The sequence below is a fragment of the Saccostrea echinata genome, unplaced genomic scaffold, assembly GCF_033153115.1.
Source record: "Saccostrea echinata isolate AGI-Se365-2 ecotype Australia unplaced genomic scaffold, CSIRO_AGI_Sech_v1 ptg000057l, whole genome shotgun sequence".
Classification (NCBI taxonomy): Eukaryota; Metazoa; Mollusca; class Bivalvia; order Ostreida; family Ostreidae; genus Saccostrea; species Saccostrea echinata.
In genome coordinates, this window is record NW_026889806.1 from 996,483 (window position 1) to 1,020,158 (window position 23,676).

The window sequence follows — 23,676 nt, forward strand, 5'->3', positions numbered from 1 at the left end:
CACCAGTCTCCTACATCTGTATTTTGTTTTATTTATGTTCGTGTCCAACTAATAATTAAACTATATGACAAACGTGACGACTTAAGCTTTTTCATCGTCCGTCCACTTCCCCTATATATGCAGTAATATTCTAGTATCACCTGCACATGACATTATGTCTCCCAATTTCATCGGTACGCTAGAGCATGCTCTGAATACGATCAATTCGAAAACCGAGGTAAAGTTGATGTTACAGGGATTACTGTAATCTCTTTTAAAGTCCGCATTTCGCTAATTCTTTGACTGATATGTTTCATAGTAATTGATAAATCATTGTTTTCATATTTATTTTGACTTAAGATTATTCCGTTTACCTAATCAATACAGAGGACTCGCGGGTTCAAACAGTCGACAGAGGATGCTTACTCCTCCTAGGCACCTGATCTTACCTCTGATGTTTACCTAATCAATACAGAGGACTCACGGGTTCAAACAGTCGACAGAGGATGCTTACTCCTCCTAGGCACCTGATCTTACCTCTGATGTTTACCTAATCAATACAGAGGACTCACGGGTTCAAACAGTCGACAGAGTATGCTTACGTCTAGCTATAGGCACCTGATCTTACCTCTGATGTTTACCTAATCAATACAGAGGACTCACGGGTTCAAACAGTCGACAGAGGATGCTTATTCCTCCTAGGCACATGATCTTACCTCTGATGTTTACCTAATCAATACAGAGGTCTCACGGGTTCAAACAGTCGACAGAGGATGCTTACTCCTCCTAGGCACCTGATCTTACCTCTGATGTTTACCTAATCAATACAGAGGACTCACGGGTTCAAACAGTCAACAGAGGATGCTTACTCCTCCTAGGCACCTGATCTTACCTCTGATGTTTACCTAATCAATACAGAGGACTCACGGGTTCAAACAGTCGACAGAGTATGCTTACTTCTAGCTATAGGCACTTGATCTTACCTCTGATGTTTACCTAATCAATACAGAGGACTCACGGGTTCAAACAGTCGACAGAGGATGCTTACTTCTCCTAGGCACCTGATCTTACCTCTGATGTTTACCTAATCAATACAGAGGACTCACGGGTTCAAACAGTCGACAGAGGATGCTTATTCCTCCTAGGCACCTGATCTTACCTCTGATGTTTACCTAATCAATACAGAGGACTCACGGGTTCAAACAGTCAACAGAGGATGCTTACTCCTCCTAGGCACCTGATCTTACCTCTGATGTTTACCTTATCAATACAGAGGACTCACGGGTTCAAACAGTCGACAGAGGATGCTTACTTCTAGCTATAGACACCTGATCTTACCTCTGATGTTTACCTAATCAATACAGAGGACTCACGGGTTCAAACAGTCGACAGAGTATGCTTACGTCTAGCTATAGGCACCTGATCTTACCTCTGATGTTTACCTAATCAATACAGAGGACTCACGGGTTCAAACAGTTGACAGAGGATGCTCACTTCTAGCTATAGGCACCTAATCTTACATCTGATGTTTACCTAATCAATACAGAGGACTCACGAATTCGAACAGTCAACAGAGGATGCTTACTCCTCCTAGGCACCTGATCTTACCTCTGATGTTTACCTAATCAATACAGAGGACTCACGGGTTCAAACAGTCGACAGAGTATGCTTACTTCTAGCTATAGGCACCTGATCTTACCTCTGATGTTTACCTAATCAATAGAGAGGACTCACGGGTTCAAACAGTGATGCTTACTTCTAGCTATAGGCACCTGATCTTACCTCTGATGTTTACCTAATCAATACAGAGGACTCACGGGTTCGAACAGTCAACAGAGGATGATAACTCCTCCTAGGCACCTGATCTTACCTCTGTGCTTTTGCACTTTTCGCGATTTGTATTGTTTTACAGGATATATGAGATCGATCACTGTTCCTTATCTTCAATTTGTGGGTTTAAATTTAACACTTCAACTTATCAAGATAATTTACAGGACGTTAAACTAAATACTGTCCACCTAACAAAGTTGCTTTCCTCGAATGATGTGTTATAAAGCCTCATCTGACAAAATAATGAAGATTTGATATACTTTACATTTATAATTAGCATGTTTTAGTTGTTTTGGCAAGATTTGATCAGTAGCTTTATTTAACACAGGGCTAGGTACAAAGCCCACATGCTCATATGTTTTTAAGTTCTCAAATGACACAGAAAAATATAATACACAATGAACCTAAAATTATAATCAATATGTTGAAGTATTAGATTTTCCTATATAGTTATTTGGTTACCATAGTGTAACATTTAACTTAAGGAGGTTCGCTCCTGAGCTTTTGAGCAGATTTTTATCCTAACCTATATTTCAAAAATTCTGCATAATGTTTTAATTCTTACAATAAATTTGGATTCTACAATGCCAATTTAACTATATTCAGTTAAAACTCCATGATTAAATTCCATACCAAAAGCATTAAGTGAGGAACTATATTTTGTGGCGGAAGGTTTTTTTAGAAGAAAATGATCATTTTTTCTCGTTCGAAGTATTAAAGTATGCTAAGTTTGGATTCCTATTTTTACATGCAGTCTGCACACATAGTTATTTTGTGCAGTGGACTGTTTTATATTGGTCCTAAATTATCTATTAAATAAACTGTCATGAATTCTATCATCATATTTGATAAATATAGCAAATATATTGTGAAAATGAAGGAAAAAATAGCCCTAATTTAAGCTTAAAATTTGCACTTTTTTAGTAATATCTGAAAATTAACATCACAGACCCCCACTTTTGATTTTCTTTTCTGAATATATACGATACTTTTAACCATTTTTCTTAAATTCAGTAAAATGTCATTACTTCCAAATGATTCTTTTGCTTGTTAAATTTTTAATGCCAGGAAAATGAAAATTTTGAGTGCAAAAAGGTCAAATAATTGAACACGCGGAGTAATTTGAAATTTCTTCGTTGTGACAAATTTTAATGTGATAATTTAATGGCAGAATCCAACCTCCTTAAATATTGCTATCAAATATCACACACTGATATTTTAGAGTCGGAATAATTTGAAATTTCACAGATTCTGGATACAAAGAATTATATGATTGATTTTATCAGTAAAGCATTTTATAATGCTGTTTAATGAACAAAATAAAAGCACACATACCACATTTGCAATCAGCCATTCATATGGACGGGAGAGGAGGCTCAGATACAAAGCCTAAAACAAACAAAAATGAGGAAGAATAATCATAACTTTGTAACCAAATATTTGTCTTACAAATTTATAACCTGTTTTAATAAGTGTTGAGCATAACTGTCAATAGAATACTAGAGACACAACAAACTTATCATTACCTGGGTTAAAACAATGTTTGTATCGACTGATGAGCAAATAACTATTATTCGGTCGATGAATCTGTTGCGGAGATCCCGCAGGACTCCCCTGACGTAGGCTCCTGACGTATTATGACGTATGTTATATGCTTTAAGGTCTGTTGGATGCCTATCAACCAGCAAAGACATTATTGGAGGACCTGAGAAAACATAAAAATGTGTTTATTAATAAAATTTGCAAAGCAACTTTATATGTAAAATTATATATGAAAAAAAGCAATATACACCACCTTGCCTATAGGCTGCAATTAAATTCATTAATTACATCTCTTTCAAGATAGTAATTTGTTTCATGAGTTTGAATTTTAGCTGAAACGTTCATCATCTAAAGATGGAACCAGCAGCAAGAAAAGGATCCTTCATTTATTCCTTACCCCCCCCCCCCCCCATTGTTATTTTACATGTATGTACTAGAGTTCATGTTTACAATAGCCACTATAGTCATAATAACAAATTATTCTATGAACTTTATTTACAAGACAACTGAAAAATTTCACAACTTCATTAAAACGACGTGATCAGTTGTGGGTGGAAGTTTATTTTTCCCGGAATTTCTAACAAGTAGTCCTAATAATTCTGATTGTGGTAAAGGTGTTGACGACTGATCAAACACATTACTGTTTCATCTGTTTCATATTTGGATATTTTATTAGAAAAAGACGTTAATTGTAATCTAACAACAAAGCTTTAGGATAAACATGATGACTAACTTTTCAATCGTCAACTTCCCTTACTTACGCAGCAATATACCCTTATCACCTGCATACTGGTTCATATCTCAGTTGATTCGATACGTAAGAGCATGCTCTACGTATGAACAATTTCTGAAACGAGTTAAGTTATTGACAAACAAGCTAATGAAACAAGAATATCAACAGTCTTGTTTAAAATTGTCATTTCGTACATGTTAGTTCTATGGTCGATACAATGACCTTGTGAGCAAATACAATCTATCATTAAGTCATATGCTGACTGACGTTTTTCATACTAAATGTTAGGCCATTCTTTTCACACTGAATTGTCGACAGATTTTCCTGTTATTTCCGAATTATGACAAGGAGCACACGGTGGGTGTGACAGGTCGGCAGGGGATGGTCACTCCTCAATGGCACCTGATCCCACCTCTGATGTTTCTGGGGGTCCATGTTTGCTCTGCTCCCGATTTGTATTGTTTTAATGGACGTTGATCTTGAATACTGTTCGTTATCTCCATATTTCATGTATGCTTATAAGGTAGTAGGTCACACTACGAGGGTTAAAAAGAAAATCCAGTTGTTGGAGACCGACTGCTCTTAAGAACATTCAACAGACTAATGATAAAACAGTAATGACATTTTCTCTGTCAGATATCATGATACAGTAACACTTACTAGTCTCGATCATTCAGACGTTTGTATTTAGTACACAAACCGCTATAGAGTCAAAGCGTCTTAATGATCAAGACTAGACTACTACGAGACAGACCGTGAAATACCAACCGTTTGCACACAATTTCAGAACAACTCAATTTATCTGTGCTACTTGTCACCAAGCCACAAGAGTAGTGAGAGTATATAACTCTTTGAGTGAACGATCTGTACACAGTTGTTTTTACCAATTGTTACTACACTACAAGACTACACGCTTAACCATACACACAAAACCAACAATAAATATCGTACCACAGCTGTCTGTTATAAAACAGGACACTTTGCTAATATCTAAAACTCACAGAAATAAAGCTGAATATAATATAATATAATATTATATCTGCCTTAAAATAGCATTCATTAAAATTTTTGGCTTAACACAACGGTAATAAAAGGAGGATTATTCGGGATAATTATCATGCCAAAATGACGTAATTGGTTCTGCTTGATAAAAAAAGGAGAAAAATGATTTGAGAGGCTGGAAAATGTGTGTATTTTTGGGGGGAAAACATTCAGAATTTTTTTTTTCATGCTATCTTTGATTTCAGTTTAATAAAGTTTTCTGGTGAATAGTCGTGAGCAAATCTAAACTTAAACTCTCACTACTATGGGTTATAAAATATTGCGACTATGAAATAATAAGATTGAAATAAGAGCAGCATGGATGGGTGCTAATCTATTTAAATCTTCCAAATTCATGCAGATAATAAAACAGTATCATTTACCCTTCTCAATCTCAGAAATATATTTTGTTATATTCAAACGAATAGGCGAATAAAAATGTACCATTGGATATTTTTAAAAATTGGCATGCAAATGCAAACATTTCTCTAAGGATTTCAACTTCACTCACGAAACATGTGAAGAGGCAATATATCTGCAAAACAAAACTAGTTAATGTTAAGCGGAGATCTACAAGCATGATGTTTTAATCTACAAGCAAAATGTTATTTAAATCATTATTTTCCGGAATTCTATTGGCTGTATTTACTACTGGTAAATCATAACATATTTATTTATAGGAGACAGCGAGAAATCATGGTTAACATGCATGAAATAAAAAATATTGTATTTTACAATCTATTTGTAGCAGGTTTTGTTACACGTAATGTTAATGTTGCCTTTAATTTCACTTTAAGCATGACGTTTATTTAGCTTGTTATTAAAAAACGTAAGAAATCACTCTCTCTTCTACCTTCTTCCCAGTCGTAGATGACAGCAACTCTCTTCCAGCCAAAATACGTCACAATGTCATTGATTGCCAAAGCATAACTATAGATCCCAGGTAAAATGTTTAACAAGAAAGGACTCTCCATGACGTCATGAGGGAGACCGGATGTGACGATATAGGGTACTCTTTGATAGCAGGTTGCATGATTATATATTTCACTGTATGTTCCAATGATAGCTGAGATATTCTGTTTGCTGATGAAGTTAGAAGCTACAATGAAAACAATGTGTTAGTAATACCTTAAGCTCTCAGCTTATTGTGAATGGTTAGTATATAAAGGTGAAACACCATCAGGATTGCGGTTTGGTAGATATTGTCATTATCTTTTCAAATTTTGCTCATTCTTAATTTGTTTAATGTACTTTCTTTCTTACATACTTACATATGTATTTGTGAAAGGATGAAAATTCAACTGTGCATCTTCGATGTTTGTTGAAGTTCTTTGTTTGAACAATTTTCGATTGTAGAAACAATTTAAGATATTAAAAAGTGCGATTCATTTCTATAATTTAGATTAATAGTAAACGATTCATTTAAAAGATTGAGAATTTCAAATTTCATGCAGATCAAAGTGTATAACTGTACTAATGTACCGTACGTATCTCGGCTGCATTAAATGAATTTTATTTACCCAGTCCTTTGTCATGTTTTGCGCCAGCGTCGGTCATTGATTTTTCATTTACAAAATGTTTTTTTTATGGAGAGCACAAAGTTTCTGAACATTTGATAAGTTTTGCATTGACAAAAAGTATCAATAGATCTGATGTTAAGAACTTTACCTATCTAGTTAATGTTACAGCTCTCTGTACCATTTGAAAAGTGAAACTGAAGGCAAGTCTATTGTTATAACATTAAATCCATGCCATGAAATATTTACTTGAATTGTAAAGCTGTGAGATATCAATACCCTTACTAATATCAAATGCACTTTAATGGTAGTTCTAGGAAATATCACGTCGCTTGAGGCGATCATGCAAATGGTACTTGATTGTCCCCTTGGGACCCGATCCTTCAAGAAAGAATGCCATTCTTCTAAAGTTGGTGCATAATGAAAGAAGCCACGATTATGTCACTGTTCTTTACGATAGTTTATTCTACCCACCTTACTTTTGTATATCCATAAAATATGTTACTTTTAAATACCCTTTATTCAAACAATGAATATATAGGCATAAACTATTAAGGAAAACACAAAAGAAGATAGCAAAATAAAGACATAATAGGCTAAGAACTCATGTATTTTATGTTATCGTGTTTGAAAAAAAATCTTAGAAAGGGTTGGAGTGAGGTACATTATCTATATGTCAGGTTACTGTGAAGGAGAGAGTCTAGGCGTACTGCACTACAAAATATTGAAGAAGTGGTGTTAATTAAAGGTGCTCTCTCAAAAACTCTTAAAGAACATATATAATTGCAGTTTTCCCTCAAACCAATAACAGCAAAACGGATAACTTTTCAGCGATTTTTTTTTACAACCATTCCTCAAAGAAATTAAAGACAAGGTTTTTTGACATCATAAACAATTGCTTTTGAATAAAAACATTTTCATATTTTGTGATTGGTCTTCTACAAAATTACATTGTTAAAATTCATTCTGATTCAAAATACAAGACTTAGTACACTGAAGTTTGTATATAAAAATGCTTGGGTTCCTCTTTGATTGTATATTATTGAATCGTCTCATTTGAGATTTTTCACTCACCATATACCAGTGAAGGGCTGCAAGTTTAGACCTATACTCGGCACTCATGGCCATTGAGCATTTAGGGTACTTTATCGTGCGCGGCGAACGAGAATCGATTCCTTGCCTCCGACCACGACTAGAGCACTCTACCACTAAGCTACCGTGACCGGTATTTCCTCATTGAAGATATTAATTTAGTCGTTGGAGACCAGGTCTTCAAACAATCTGTCTATAAAACACAGAGTCAACCAGATCTGTTTCACATTTGAATGTTTTACTGACTACAGATATTAATGACCAAATAACAACTGAACAATATTACAAACGGGGTGTCTTCTTTCCCATCGTCAACATTTTTTACAATTCAATTCCATCTATTCATGTAGTAATAAATCACTATCACCTACAGGTGGCGTTAATGTCTCTCAGCTGATTTCGTACGCAAGAGCTTGTCCACAGTACAATCAATTTTTTAAACCGAAGCAAGCTACTGCCAAATACGTTGCTGTTTCAGGGTTTTCTACATTCTCATTATGTCAGCATTTTGCAAAACTCTTGTCGTTACAATGACCTCATTTGCAAATACAACCTAACATTAGGTCGTATTAGGATTGATATATTTCCTACAAATTATTAAAGCATTGCTTTTATAACAATTTTGACCAAGGCTACTCCGATAACCTGATCAATAAGGACTGGTTGACATGGTTTGCTTTCTCCTCCTAGGTACCTGATCCCACCTCTAGTGTTTCAAGGGGTCCGTTTTTGCCCTGTTCACGACTCGTATAGTTTGCAGGATTTCTAAAGTAAACTGATGTAATACTCCTGAATGAATAATCTTAACATCAGAAATTCTCTTATATGAAAATAAGTTGCATGAATGAACTTAGTAAAAATGTAACCATCTGAATATGTCCCTGATATTTTACTTAATCCAATTAATCCAATGAAGTATTTTGCTACATCATCAAAATACCTCCTACTGGTTTCCTTGAATTTTCATTGACTATCAGAATAAATGTATCTGAAGAAATCCGTGAGGTTTGTTTTATTGTTTCTATGTTTAAAAGGCAGATATTCAAATCGTTTAATCACCTGCTCCTTTTACTAAACACGAACCTTATTGCAATAACATTTCACCGATTTTCTTTTTATTTATCATCCGTGTTGATGCACTTTTTCTTGTACATTGTAATGTAACGAAATTTATCATCTCACTGTAGCTGCAGAAAAATAAACATGACCAAAAACCTGAGTGAGATTATCTGTAAAATTAAGGCTTTGTATTTAAGTCAGCTCACCACCAATTCTTAGAAGTGCAATTCCTCTACTGGGTACTAAACTGTGCTATTATACAAACATTTCAAAAATCTTTTTTCTCCTTAACAAACACATGGTCAGAAAATTTGGCAATAACCTAACTATATTATATCTGAAAATGCTCAATTTATTTTCAGAGTCTGGAAAGCATTCAACTTAAATACTGCCTTATTTCTTAAAATTAGTTTTTATTCATTAACATGAGTTGATTAAATGGTATTTTGACGTATATTGTGCAGTTAATCAGAAAAATGTAACAATGCACGAATGTCCGAGAACGGTCACAAAAATGTGTAGATCTGAGATGTTTCAAAAAAGTTCATGACATATTTACCTATAAGCTCTTCACACCTGGTAAAATATTAACAAGATTCTTTATAAATTTAATCCATCTATTATGAAAAAAACAGGCCTGCATCGGGTGATTGGAAAAAGGTTAAGGAATTGGTCATTAGCCATTAAATTGCCTTTTCCAACAGATTTTAATTTATTAAATAAACTCCTCAATATGACTTATTAGTAATCATAGTGCAGAGTTTGAATGAATGAATGAATGAAACTGTCATAAAGGATACAGTTTCTCATTTACATCACATCCATCCAGTGATACATGTATCAGGCAAGTGGAACATGGACACATTTACAAGACAAAAGGACAAGAAATCGATGCTGTGAAAAAACGGAGGAAATTATAAGACAAAATACTCTTTTTTTTCCTTTTTTAAAAAACTTCTGTAATACGATTAGTTCTTTAAGTACTGCAGATACATTTAGCAGATATTAGAAAGATCTATTACATAACTTCGAGGTAGTCGCATTATTGCTATTAGGTGATGGTATTTTCTACTGTAGCCAAGAACATGACGTGATAAAGTTAAATAATGTCCATTTCCCTACATTAGCAATTCATTTAGAACAAACAAACATTTCAAGCAATAGACATTAACACGCGAACAGCTCGAAACTTAATAAAAAGATAAAGAGTGAACACCGTTCCGCAATCAGATATGTAAAATCCACCAATAGCTTAGTGAATTATATACCTCCATAATTTCGTTGAGTTGTACTTCCAGTTTCATTAATTTCTTAGAAAATTTCATCTACATAAGAAATACGGCAAATTGTATTAATATTTTTCCAGAATTTTTGACTGTGAAACCTATCATTAAAATTAATAACATTTTGTCTCCAGAATAATTGATTGGCACCTTTTATAATAGATAATAAAAACTTGTGGCCTTTCAAATATTTTTTGAACTTCACGGTTGAACATTTGTGTGTGTGTATATATATATATATATATATATATATATATATATATATATATATATATATATATATATATATATATATATATATATATATATAGTTAGTAATAGTCTCCTATCACTTGCATAGTTATGGTTTTAATGTCGCCCAACCGATTCGGTACGTAAGAGCATGTGTTGAGTACAATAATTTTTAATCTGAGTCAGGCTTCTGATAAATAATATGAAATTACAGTTTTTTTTAAAATCTTGTTTATGGTCATAATTTCGAAAATTTTATGGTCGTTAAAAGAATATGTTTGCAAATACATCTCATCATTGGATCGTTTTTTGACTGACATGTTCCATACCATTGTTAGACCATTAATTGTTTAAATACTGATTATTCTATTTACTAGCTGAATATAAAGGGCTCGCTCGGTTTTTATATATACCAGTCGACAAGGCGTTCTTACTCCTCCTACATGTAGGCACCTGATCTCACTCTGGTGTTTCCAAATGTCCAAACATGTCCGTGTTTTGCTCTGTTTACGTTTTGAATTCTTTACAGCATTTAGGAAATTGGTTACATTTCATTATCCTCGCCTTGTTCATGGCTACAACAATGCAATTCAAATCCTTTGTTTTTGAATTCAAGATTATGTACATTTTAAACATATCATCTCTATAAATGTAAGTAATGATAAATGCTAATAGACAAAACAATCGTGAAACAATCGAATCAGATGACCTAGGTTTATTAAAAGAAAATTACGTGACAAGACATGCATTTTTATTCCGCTTTATTAAGATTTCGATGATTTTTAGAAAATTTTCTGTACCCTTTTATTTAAAAAAATGAAAATAATCTAATGTTTCCTTGCATTCATCTGAACAGGTACATGTATCCACTCATTTTGATATCTAAAGTGAAGTTTAGGGTACTTTTCCTCTAACTGGGTTCGTTTTGCAACGAAGACATTTAAGACGAGGACAATCTGATAACCAACTTCCTTTGATGACAAAATCAATTGCAGAATCTTATTTGCATTGTAATCAAGCTGTCTTCACAGAACCAGATTCTCCGAGTCTCTCGGTGTGACCATGGCTTAAGACAAAAAAACGTTCTCTTTGTTAAAGAAGATTTATCTAATGACGTCAATATTTTTTCTTTGTATTCAGAATGCTAGAAATACATTCATTTACTTTAGGTTGCAAATTATCAAAATAGCAAATTGTTCATTTATGCAAGCATGGAAAAGGAACGAATGCGAATTTTATTTCTGATATAAACGTCATAATAGCTTGATCTTTAAAACTTGGAACAGTCACGGTAGCCTAGTGGTAGAGCGTTTATTGAACCTGATCGGGAGACCAAGTTCGATTCTCGTTCGCAGCGCCTCGTCAAACCTAAGACGTTAACATAGAAGCGAAAGTCACAGGTGTTTGGATGAGACTTTAAACCGAGATCATGTGTCACGGTAGGCATTGGCACGATAAAGAACCTTCACTGCTCACTTGCTCTGAGTGCCGAGTATAGGTCTTAATTTGAAGACCTTTGCCGGCATATATGTTGACGTCAGTAGATAAGGGAAAAACTCGGATGAGGCGTTAAACAACATACAATCAATCAAAATTCAAACTAGGTTCCTTCAATGTTTTCCCCAAAGTTTCTGCTTTGAAAGGTTTCCCTTCGTTCAACTAAGAGTTCATTATTAATTTACTTTTCATTTTTTCACGTTGCGTGTCGCCAGTGACATAATGACATAGCACAAGTTCGGAATCGATTTGTCGCTCACACTACGCTGATCTTTGGTGATCTAATAACTAATCTTACGTAAGTTTGACGGCAATGGTCAAAATTAATTTTGTTAACTTTTATATTATTTTGAAAACTTTGTCGAACTGGTATAAAATCTGACTAGGAATACGTAATGGTTCAGCCTTGTTTTTTCTCCTGAAAGCACATCTTTTTTTACATTTAACATAATTGCATTTAACTGTGACACAACAGCGTAGAGTTTTCGTATTTTTTGTTTGTTTGTTTGTTTGTTTTATTTGTTTGTCTTTTGTACTTTATTGTAGTTGAAGAATATACTGTTTCATTCAAGTTTGATCCTACATGATGCCTTATGCTTTCTCCATACCTCATTTCATAAAAATATCAGACAGCTTGTGAAAGAGACACTACCAAAATACATGTGCATATTTTTCTGAACATATTTCGGAGCAAAAAACATACTTTTTGATTCTTTTTATGAAATATCATTTAATCTTATACGGTCGTACAAATCGTATAAGAATATCTGCTACCAAATTTAACATAAGAAAACAAAAGGCATTCTAGTCAAGAAATGGGGACAAATGGATATCTAAACATAAAAAAGAGACCCAAAGGCCTTGATAGTTAATCTAGTATCAATTGCGTGTCATTTGTAGAAGACTCTTTGTTCACTATCATATTCATGATTTTAGATGTAGAAAAGAAAAAGATTCTTAAAAATAAAGTGCCCACCAAGGTCTCATCTCTAGACACACATATACATGTATATAGCTGGAATCAACCCTGAGGCCTTAACTCTGCATCAATTGGAAAAAAATCAAAAGTCAATGAGAATTTCAAATATGTAATGCATTTTCAATATTATGACCAGCGTAGCCTCAACCTGGGGCATAAACCTTGACATTGGGGACATTAATTTCATAATTGCGATAGAGGGATAACTGCTCATTATAATCATAAAAACTTTTTCTTCTGTGTCCATTAATTTAAGTTAAATCAATACAAGACCAATCAAACCACACCCTGGGGGACTGGATCCATCAGCTAGGGATCTTATAATTTTGGTCCAATATAACCCCACTCTAAGGCCTGAAATCTGAACCAGGGACTATGAATTTTACAATATTGGCAAAGAGGTTAGTACTCATTGTAATCAAGTTGCTTGAGGTCCATAAGTAAAGAAGTTTTTTTTTAATTTTAATGTATTTTCAATATACGACGGACTTACGGGTAGGCCTATTTAGAAGCCTGAACATTAAACACATAGTCAATGGCATTTTCAATTAAATACCAACGAAAAAGGTGAATAATAATGAACAGTAATCGATCTCAAAAAATCTAAACATCACAAATCTGTGAACAGGGCATGAAAACGGACCCCTAGAAATTCCAGAGGTGGGAACAGGTGCCTAGGAGGAATAAATATCCCCTGTAGACCTGTCACACCCGCCGTGATCCCTATGTATTGATCAGGTACATGGACCATTTCTTAGTCAAATTTAGTTTAAAAGCAAAGACCTAACAATTATTATGAAACACGTCAGCCACAGTTCGACTCAATGATAGGTTATATTTGCTAAAAGGGTCATTATAACGTCCATAGAATTTACAAAATGCTGTCTTAAAACAAGGTTGTTGAAATCCCTGTGACATCAACATTCTATCAGTAGCCTACCTCAGTTTAAAAATTGATCGTACCCAGAGCATGATCTCAAGTATTGAATAATTTGGGAAACGTTAACACCATACGCAGGTGATAGCGCAATATAATTTCATAAATAAGGAAAGCTGACAATGAAAAAGTTGAAGTCATCTCGATTGTCATACAGATTAGTTTTTAGTTGTCCCTCATTGTCTATAGTCAGTAAAATATCCAATTATGAAACAGATGCGACAGACTCTTGGGTGTCTTTTATTTCAACTTCACTGGAATATATCGAGTCGACATATGAATGGAAATAACTATTGTTAATTGATAAAACGTTGTCGATATATCTAAATATCGACTTCGAGGCGACAGCAAGTGTTTATTTCTTCTCTTGTAGTAATGTTTAATAAATTCTGCTTTATATGAAAATAAAAACAGGTCGGCTAATCAAGAAACACAATTAGTGCCCATCGGTATTCCAGCAGCTTGTTGGAAGATCTGGTCTCCGAAGACAACATTAATATTGTATGAAATTCCCGCATCCTTTTATCATCAACTTCAGAGTCCTTTTGTGTAGAATCAAAGTGATTTTAACAAAGTAATTTTGTTGGTGACCAATCACGATAGGAAAATTTCCAAGTTCCATTTTTACTCAAGAAGCAGTTGTCTATGATATCAAAAAATCTTGTTTTTTTATTTATCGGGAGGAATGTTTGTATAAAGTGTAGAAAACTCGTAGGTTGTTATGTAACTGACTTACTGAGAAAAAAGTTGGTGATTTTAACATTTCTAAAAGTTCTTTGGAATTTTTGAGAATCCACATATGATTTCCACCACTTCTAGATGATGCTATTCCACAGTACGTCTGAAGTTTATCCTTTACAACAGTTATTAATATTTGTGAAAGGAGTAAGGAATGGGGTTTGGTAGAGCATTTGCATCTTTGCTTGTGAGGATTTTTATGAAGTTTAGGGATTCAGTGTAGGAAGGGTAGATCGAACTCAACTTAGTCCCAATCTGTGACTGTTCCTAAGGATTATGAACTTTACAGCTTTGGTATAGGGCTTATTGCATATTATAATGATGCCAACAGCTCGACTGATTGAAGAAGAAGCTTTTTAGGTGGCGATTTTGGCCAGGGCGGCGGATACTACATGTATAAATTTAACCATTTTTGTTTCCCTTTACGTATAGATGATTCATAATAAAATTGGTTGAAACTGGTTAGAAGAAGCTGAAAGTCGGACCCAAAATGCACGACGACGGTTGGAAACAGATAGCAATGGATCATCTAAATGACTCAGGTGACCTTAAGTCAAAGGCAGAAATTCCGTGCAGTGAGAAAAGTACATAGAAATATCTTCAATTCAATTTTAAAATATTTTAATACACGTAAGATATATGTAAAGTGCATAATAAACAATAGTTTGAATAATGGAAAAACACGATATACTATTCTTTCATTTATTCTTACCATTTCTAACGTTGTCAAACGTCATCTCTGGATAGGTTATTGGAATACGCACCAGGTCAAATTCGTGGTAGGGGTCGAGTTTTACTAAAAAGGAGCGAATTTCTTGACTTGATATCCCTCGATGCTCTAGGACAGCTGAAAGGTACACATGAATACGTAATAATTACATGCCTTTTCATCATCAAGCAATTTTTTCAAGATGTGCATATAGACATGATGCTGGAAAAATTGCATTTATGTATATTTTACAATAATCAAATACTTGTGTCCAGTATTTTTTTTTAAGTTAAATTAGTATAATTGACATATTTACTGAATCAGCAGATATGTTAATTTGGACATATGTTTTTGGACGAATAATACAGTAACCTCTGAATGATCGAAAACGTTACTGTCATTTGTTTAAAAGTAGCAAACATTCAAGTCAAGTGCTGCAATTGTCAACCGGTTCGTATTTAATGCATCACGTTTTCATTTCACTTTCAGAGCGCGTGTCTTTATTTTGTATCAACGTTATACAGGATTATAGACTAATATACGTCTCTCAGCAAGGAAAGTCTTTTGAGCCCCAGCCAATTAGGACTGATTTTCGCTAGTAATTACACCTACTTAAAACCATCTCCTTGTCGTTACTGGAAAGGGCACGCTGATAGCTGTGGTACTTTGTGATCACGCGAAATTATTATCAAGATGTAGTCCTGCAAATTAATCATTTCTTAAGCACTTATGCTTGCAAAAGCCACTGTGCTTTTTAAAGTCTCTTTTAGATATGCCTACCTACATTTTATATTCACCTTGTTGTGATCGGCTTCTGCCATCACATTTGATTACACTAAGACATCCGGTAAATGTTGCAACTAGCATTGCGCACGCACGTCATGCTCTATAGCTCAAGACGAAGCCTCGTCATTAGACACTTACTGAAGGAAAAACGGTAACGCTTTTTATATAAGCCGTACAAAAATGTTCCACTGGATAAAAAAGAAACTGAATTCATTATTAACATTTTTAATGATTTATATTCGTCTTTTTACATAGTGCATTGCTAAATTTAATTGACAGCCTTTCAAGAGAACGTAACTAAAAACCGCTGGGGTACATGTAAAACAGAAAGTGATTATTCGAAATGATGTTCGCTTGACATCGGTCTCTCATTGTTATTATCAAGCGGTTCAGAACTTTTCTAAATACGGACAAGTTCAAGCTCAATATCATCACATGTGACTGGAGAATTTTCAAATCACGTAACTGATTGGCATATTCCATATTTAGAATGGGTGAAATTAAGGTCTAGAGAAAAGGATCGTCATTGTAGCACTGTTAGAGCTATTATATAATAGTTACGATTACACACACAATTTATGAACAGCAAGTGTTATGTTAAAAAGACTCTCAATTCTCTTTCATGAAATATATGGAGATAACGAACAGTATTCGAGCTCAAAAGTCCATTAAACATTACAAAATAGGAGCAGAGCAAACATGGACCTCCAAAACATCAGAGGTGGGATCAGGTGCCAGGGAGGAGTGAGCATCCTTTGCCGACCGGTCACACCCGCCGTGTGCTCCTTGTCATGATCGGTAAATAACGGAAAAATCCGTAGACAATTCAGTGTGTAAATAATGGCCTAACAATTAGTATGAAAAACGTCAGTCAGCATTTGACTCAATGATAAATTGTACTTGCTGAGAAGGTCATTGTATCGACCATAGAACTTACGAAATGATGACTTTAAACGAGACTGCTGATATTCTTGTTTCATCAACTTGTTTGTCAATAATTTACCTCGATTTGGAAATTGTACATACGTAGAGCATGCTCTTGCGTATCGAATCAACTGAGAAATATATATAAACCCCGTATGCAGGTGATGAAGGTATATTGCTGCTTAAGGAGGTTGGATCCTGTCATCAAAAGTAATGAGAATTTTTTATCAAGTATATTTTTAGGATTTAGACACATAGCTTTATTAAAAATCAAAACAAAAATGGGGGTCAATGCGCTTCTTTTGGCGCTACAGAGCATTTAGTTTGACCTTTTTGCACTGAAAATACATCTTACACATCAATCAATTTTTAAGTTTTTTCTTCAATATTTTTTGTTCAAATAAATTATGGGAACAAAAACAGTCTTATTTTATCTTAAATAGACACATTAAAATTTGTGACAACGAAGAGATTTTCAAATTACTCCGCATGTTCAATTATCTGACCTTTTTGCACTCAAACATTTTCATTTTTCTGGCATTAAAAATTTAACAAGCAAAAAAATCATTTGAAAGTAATGACATTTTAATGAATTTAAGAAGAATGGTTCAAAGTATCGTATATATTCAGAAAAGAAAATTAAAAGTGGGGGTCTGTGACGTTAATTTTTAGATATTACTAAAATAGTGCTAATTTTAAGCTTAAATTAGGGCTATTTTCTTTCTTCATTTTCACAATATATTTGCTATATTTATCATATATGATGACAGAATTCATGACAGTTTATTTAATAGATAATTTAGGACCAGTATAAAACAGTCCACTGCAAATAAATAACTATGTGTGCAGACTGCATGTAAAAATAGGAATCCAAACTTAACATACTTTAGATACTTCGAAAGGGAAAAAAATGATCATTTTCTTCTAAAAAAAACTTCCGCCACAAAATATAGTTCCTCACTTAATGCTTTTGGTATGGAATTTAATCATGGCGTTTTAACTGAATATAGTTAAATTGGCATTGTAGAATCCAAATTTATTGTAAGAATTAAAACATTATGGAGAATTTTTGAAATATAGGCCAAAATAAAAATCTGCTCAAAAGCTCAGGAGCGAACCTCGTTAAGTAAGGGAAGTTGACGATTGAAAAGTTAAAGTCATCACGTTTATCGTAAAGCTTGGTTGTTAGATTACCATTAACGTCTTTTTCAAGTAAAATATCCAAATATGAAACAGATGTGTCAGACTCTGTGGTTACTTTTATCTCAAGCTCACCGGGATATATCGTATCGACATAAGAATGGAAATAATTGACAGTACGTCGTCGATATATCTATATGTCGAGTTGAAGGCCACAGCAAGTGTTTTTCTTCTTTTCACGTATAAGATTTTGGACAAATTCTGCTTCATATGAATACAAAAAAAGGTCTGCTAATAACGGGGCGCAATTGGTACCCTTGGGAATTCCAATAGATTGTTGGAAGACCTGGTCTCCAAAAACCACATAGATAATGTCAATCAGAAACTCAAGCATCTTTTTAATGTCAACTTCAGGGTACTTGTGTGTACAATCAGAATGCCTGAGAAAAAAAAAAACTTAAATCCAATTATTATTTCTTCAGAATTGAAGGAAGGCAGAGAAATACTTACACTGGAATTGCGCCGTAAAATCGAAAATCATGAAAGATGTTTCAGAATATTGTCTTATTATGTGTTTTTATTGCGTGCAAATTTAAAGGCCAGCAGTCAAACACAATGCAGCACTGAAGAAGTACAAGTAAAAACAACCCTTTTTGTATGATAATAATACTATAAAATTTTATTTAACTTTCACATATCATTACTCGAATATTATTTACATCCACTGAATACTTCCCGTAATCAATCCATTAACGTTAAACTGGTTAGAACTACTTTTTCAAGGCTACCGCTTGTAAAGACTTCTTCCATCAATGAATCATACCTTAAAGTACATATAAAAATACAATATTTTTACTTAAACCTACTTTATACGCTTATTTATACAGAAATAAATATAAACAATAATTTCAAAATATCCTCCTTTGTTAATGCAGAATTAACGGCTGCAATATTGCAGAAAAAAGTTACACAATTCACTTACCAGATATTGGGAGGGAGGGGAAGGGGCAATAGTTGCAATCCTTAATTCTCTCATTACAATGGACTTTAAAAAATCTTCGTGTATATGAAAAACATTGTTAAAATGTATACATTAACCTTCCTCCCTCTCGATGTGTGCCGTAGAATTTTTTGTGATTATCTTTCCAATGTTGTTTCGTCCGTGCTGGCTCTTTTCATAATCTGTATTGTTTAAATGGACTTTTGAGAAAGATAACTGTTTGTTATCTTTATCCAAAATATAAAAGCTCATTCTCTCAGAGGTTTGCCTTGCTTACGTACAAGGAAGAGGTAAAAGTCTGGTAGCAGTGGATTCTGTCCGTTTTGAATAAGGACAACGTTAACACATTATCTACTTATATATGAGGCTGATCACCACTGTAAGATAGGGGCTTGACATGGTGGTAGACACTACTGAATAAAACATAGACCAGTATTTGTCCGATGACATTGGTGAACTCTTTATTTATTCGCAATTATTAAGGCGACCATCAAGTGTAAAGTAACGGAAGAACCAGATAGGAATATATTTCCAAGTCAATCATTTTGTACAATCACTTTAACTGTTTAAGAGGACAATTATTAGCTAGTTTAATTAATCCAAACCCCAAGATCCTGGAATCAATCCTTGACACGTTACAATACACAATTTTACTTTATTGGTTAACTTTACATGCATTAAGTGTAGATTTGGAGTATAATCCTTTTATTAAGATAAAAATCAATAATTTTTTTTTAAAAGTTTATATCTTTTTGTTACTGTTCGATTAATTTTTTTCCAACATAATAATCAATAAAATCTTTATAGACTGATCCAATGATTCATCATGCAAATAATATTTTCATGCTTTAATTTGTTCTTTTTACTACTATTAAAAGGGGAGTTTTCATACATTAATAATGAAGTTAAAATTGAAAACTATTTCTTGTAAATCTAAATTCATTAAGGTTGTAAATTAATGGGAAATATAAGCGTTACATGATAATGAAATCCACGGAAATTAAACACTCTACAAATATAACGTCATTACATAGCAAGACAAAGGAAATGTGCATTATACCTTTCCTCGACATCATATTCCAATTATTATTTCATATTAAAATGTGAACTGTTTGTAATGTTAATATCGACTACCTCTATATAATAAATTTAACATTTCCATTTTATTACTAAGCATTCTGGAACATTAGCATCGTTCTTTGATTCCGAGCAACACAATAATAAAGTGTCATAAATTGTTGTAAATTGTTTGAGAAGAAGACAAACAAAGTTAATCTAAATCAATGTTTTACACTGCAGTTAAGATGAAATGTGCATGACTTGCACTTATGGGCTATTTATCTTGATTGTAAAACGAGACACTTTTTTAATGTAGAAAAGAATTTTTACAATAATTATGTTTATACATAATTTTGCTCAAAATATCGACATATTAATTTCGATTCTTTTTCTGTTATTTCATTATACCGCCTGCACAAGTGTTAGGACATGTATTGGAAATCCATTAGAACAAAACCATATAACCTACTCTCAAGATGAAAGCCTGTATTAGACCTATCTTGGAGCTATGTTATTTCACTTACATTAGTTAATTAAGCGATTAAATGGCAAAAACAAAATCTTAATTTGGATAAGTGAGTGGTATCCAATGTTAAACCATGAACCTTAAACTTTGTAGAACATAAAAAGGGTCTAAATGTTAATTACAATGGCTTTGTGTCACCGTGTGATTAATGACACTAGTCAAATTTACCTAAAAATCGAACCAAGAACGGTATGCTAACAATATTTTTCAGATTGATTAGCGTCTTTAAATACATTCAAGCACGTATTTAAATAATGCGAGGATAATAAAACACATCCTGTCCCTTTGCTTTCGTCAGCGAAATGTACATTTCATCAATGAACAAAGAGATATCAACACCAAATATTCATTAGATTTTTCATGGTTCTCGGATTAGAAAGTTCTGCTTTTATAATCTATAGGTAGAACAACCTTACAAACATTTATTAGACTTTGATCAGAGTTTTCTCCTGTAAGTTTACATCTTTTTGCCCGTGCTCCCAAGTGCTAGCAACTACGTTATTAGTCTTTTTTTCCGAGAATACGCATGCTCGAAATCACAGTAGGGCATTCTGGAAAAAGGTAACATGTCAGTTTCGTATTATCATCTGAAAAAGTACGATATCTGTTCGTTTATTTGGTTGTTTAACGTCCCTCCGAGAATTTTTTCACTCATATTGAGACCTAACCACTTGCTGGTGGAGGGCTGCAAATTTAGACTTTTACTCGGCACTTACGGCCTTTGAGCAGTAAGGGATCTCTCTCGTAAACGTCAGTTTATATGGTCTCATCCAAAGGACGGTCTTCAGATCACAGAGTGGAATCGAACCCGCAACATTAGGCCGCGACTCCGGAGCAAACACTCTAACCACTAGCTGTGCCACACGGGCGATTTAAGCTAAAATATAACACAGAATAGACTAGTTGTACACAATTTATATTATGTTAAAACAAGTGTATGTAAATATTTTATGTATTTACATTTTGTATTTTGCAATTGGCTAATGAGGATGTAATCTGATAAGCCATATGGTTTAAGGAATAAATAAACAAACAGACAATCAACTCTTTTAAGGACATACGCAACGTAGTTTGAACTTTATTGTCTTTTCCACTGGAGTTGAAGAGTTCCAACACTTAAAGGAACTGTGTGCTACATTTTAATGTCTATATATGCTGTTGTACACTTCTTCTAAAACAAGTTTTGATAATCAAAACATCTAGAATATATGTTTAGTAATTTTTGAATATTTTTCTTTAAATTATACAAGAATTTTCATCAATTGATATCTTTTCAAAACCCCTGGTAATGCATGCTGATTTTTTTTGTCTACGAACATCTGATGGCACTATAATCTTAAATTAAGAATATCTTGAAAAATTATCAGTAGGTAAGATACGTTGCGTATGTCCTTAAGACAATACTTTAATTGATGGAAGGTGACTCCATTTTGAAGAAACATTTAACACCCGATTTTCTTCGAAGTTATCGGAAAGACAAGAGAAGCTAATAGTATCACACTGGAATATTTTAAACTAAATGACTTTGGTTGTACAGATCTCTTAAAATTACTGTATTTTCCACCCAATGTTAAAATAACAATAAAAGACAGATTAAACACAGTGATGACAGTGCCGACGTGAAGCTCACGAGAGTTTTTATCATTCTGAATTGAGACCTTCCCCTACCCCCACCCCCTCTGAAGCACTGCCCTCCTATTAAAAACTATTAATCAATTCAGCAAAAATAAAACCCAGTGATTCAGAAATCTTTTTCTGCGTTTTATAATGGCTACAGCGCTAGCTCACCTATCTTTTTTAAAAAGATATGTCTTTTGGAATAGGGAGCTCCGTGTCATACAGCCATACATGTATAACTTTCCCCATGGGACAGTCTTGTCAGTATCACATATTGCTGCAAAGGCGGTCTGCAGAATGTTATGAACCGTCTGCAGTAGACGATTGTAATGCCGTGTAGAAGCCGATAAACAATGGCGAGTTCCAACTCGTCCCAGAGAGTATAGCCTCATAGTGTCAGACAAGCAATAATACAGAAACAGTGATGATCACGATAAAGCAGATCTGAATTATTTATTTAACCTGGAAGTAGTGATCCCAAAATAAACAATTCAATTTCAGCAAGGTAGCAAGAAACGGTCAATATGTAGGGTCAGAAATTACGACCTTTATCAACATCACGTTAATAGCAAGAAACGGTCACTACATGTATATGGGATCAGAATTACGACCTTGATCAACTTATGTTTATAGCCAAACCTTATGTTTTGGCACTTGACATGTTACAGACAAAGAGAAGAAGAGGGCAAAATAAAAATGAATAATTACAGTGCATTCTTCATCTTTCTTCATTGATTATAAAATAGCTTCATACTATGTTCCTAACCGTTCACGGTAGCTCAGTCGGTAGAGCGCTCGCTCTGTGATCGGGAGGTCGTGAGTTCGAATCTCGGCCGCGACTGACCTAAGTCAATAAAAAATGGGTAGCAACTGTTCCTTCGCCATGCGCTCGGCACTTTGAAGTGAAAGTTGCGGATCCTTCGGATGAGACCTTAAAAACCGAGGCCCCGTGTCACGGCAGGCGTTGGCACGATAAAGGTCCCTCACTGCACAATGGCCCTGAGTGCCCAGTAAAGGTCAAAATTTCAAGCCCTTCACCGGTATATGGTGACGTCTCTATATGAGTGAAACATTCTCGAATGGGATGTAAAACAACATACAATCAATCATACTATGTTCCGACTAGCTGGATACATACAGATCATAAATACCCTGGGTACAGAACAAGGAAAGGAAATGACTTCTAGACTTTAAAACAGTTAGTAAAGCAATCCCATCATATTTCAGATGTTTACATTCGTTTCAATTCAGTTAAATAATGTTAGAATCATTGCTAGAATTGTTTTTACTGAAATTTTAAAAATGATTATCTTTATATTGTCTGTTATATTTCATTGTTCATGTATATTAACCATTAATCATTTGATAATTAATGAGTAACAATTATCTTAAAGTTGCGCTTACAAGAGACACCAGTAATGTACGCGTAGCTATAGGATCGTTAAATCAACAAGTAT

The 23,676-nt window shown here is 34.0% G+C and overlaps 1 protein-coding gene across 1 annotated transcript in view; it reads right to left on the minus strand.

The window, feature by feature from the left end:
- LOC133174263 (glutamate receptor ionotropic, kainate 2-like) overlaps nt 1-23,676 on the minus strand; it is a 41,896-nt gene that overhangs the window by 11,534 nt on the left and 6,686 nt on the right. Inside the window, exons 2-5 of the mRNA XM_061309343.1 lie at nt 15,171-15,305; nt 5,979-6,224; nt 3,336-3,514; nt 3,145-3,198 (exon numbers count right to left, since the gene is read on the minus strand). Coding sequence (XP_061165327.1) covers nt 3,145-3,198; nt 3,336-3,514; nt 5,979-6,224; nt 15,171-15,305 — 614 coding nt within the window. The remainder of the gene's footprint in view (nt 1-3,144; nt 3,199-3,335; nt 3,515-5,978; nt 6,225-15,170; nt 15,306-23,676) is intronic.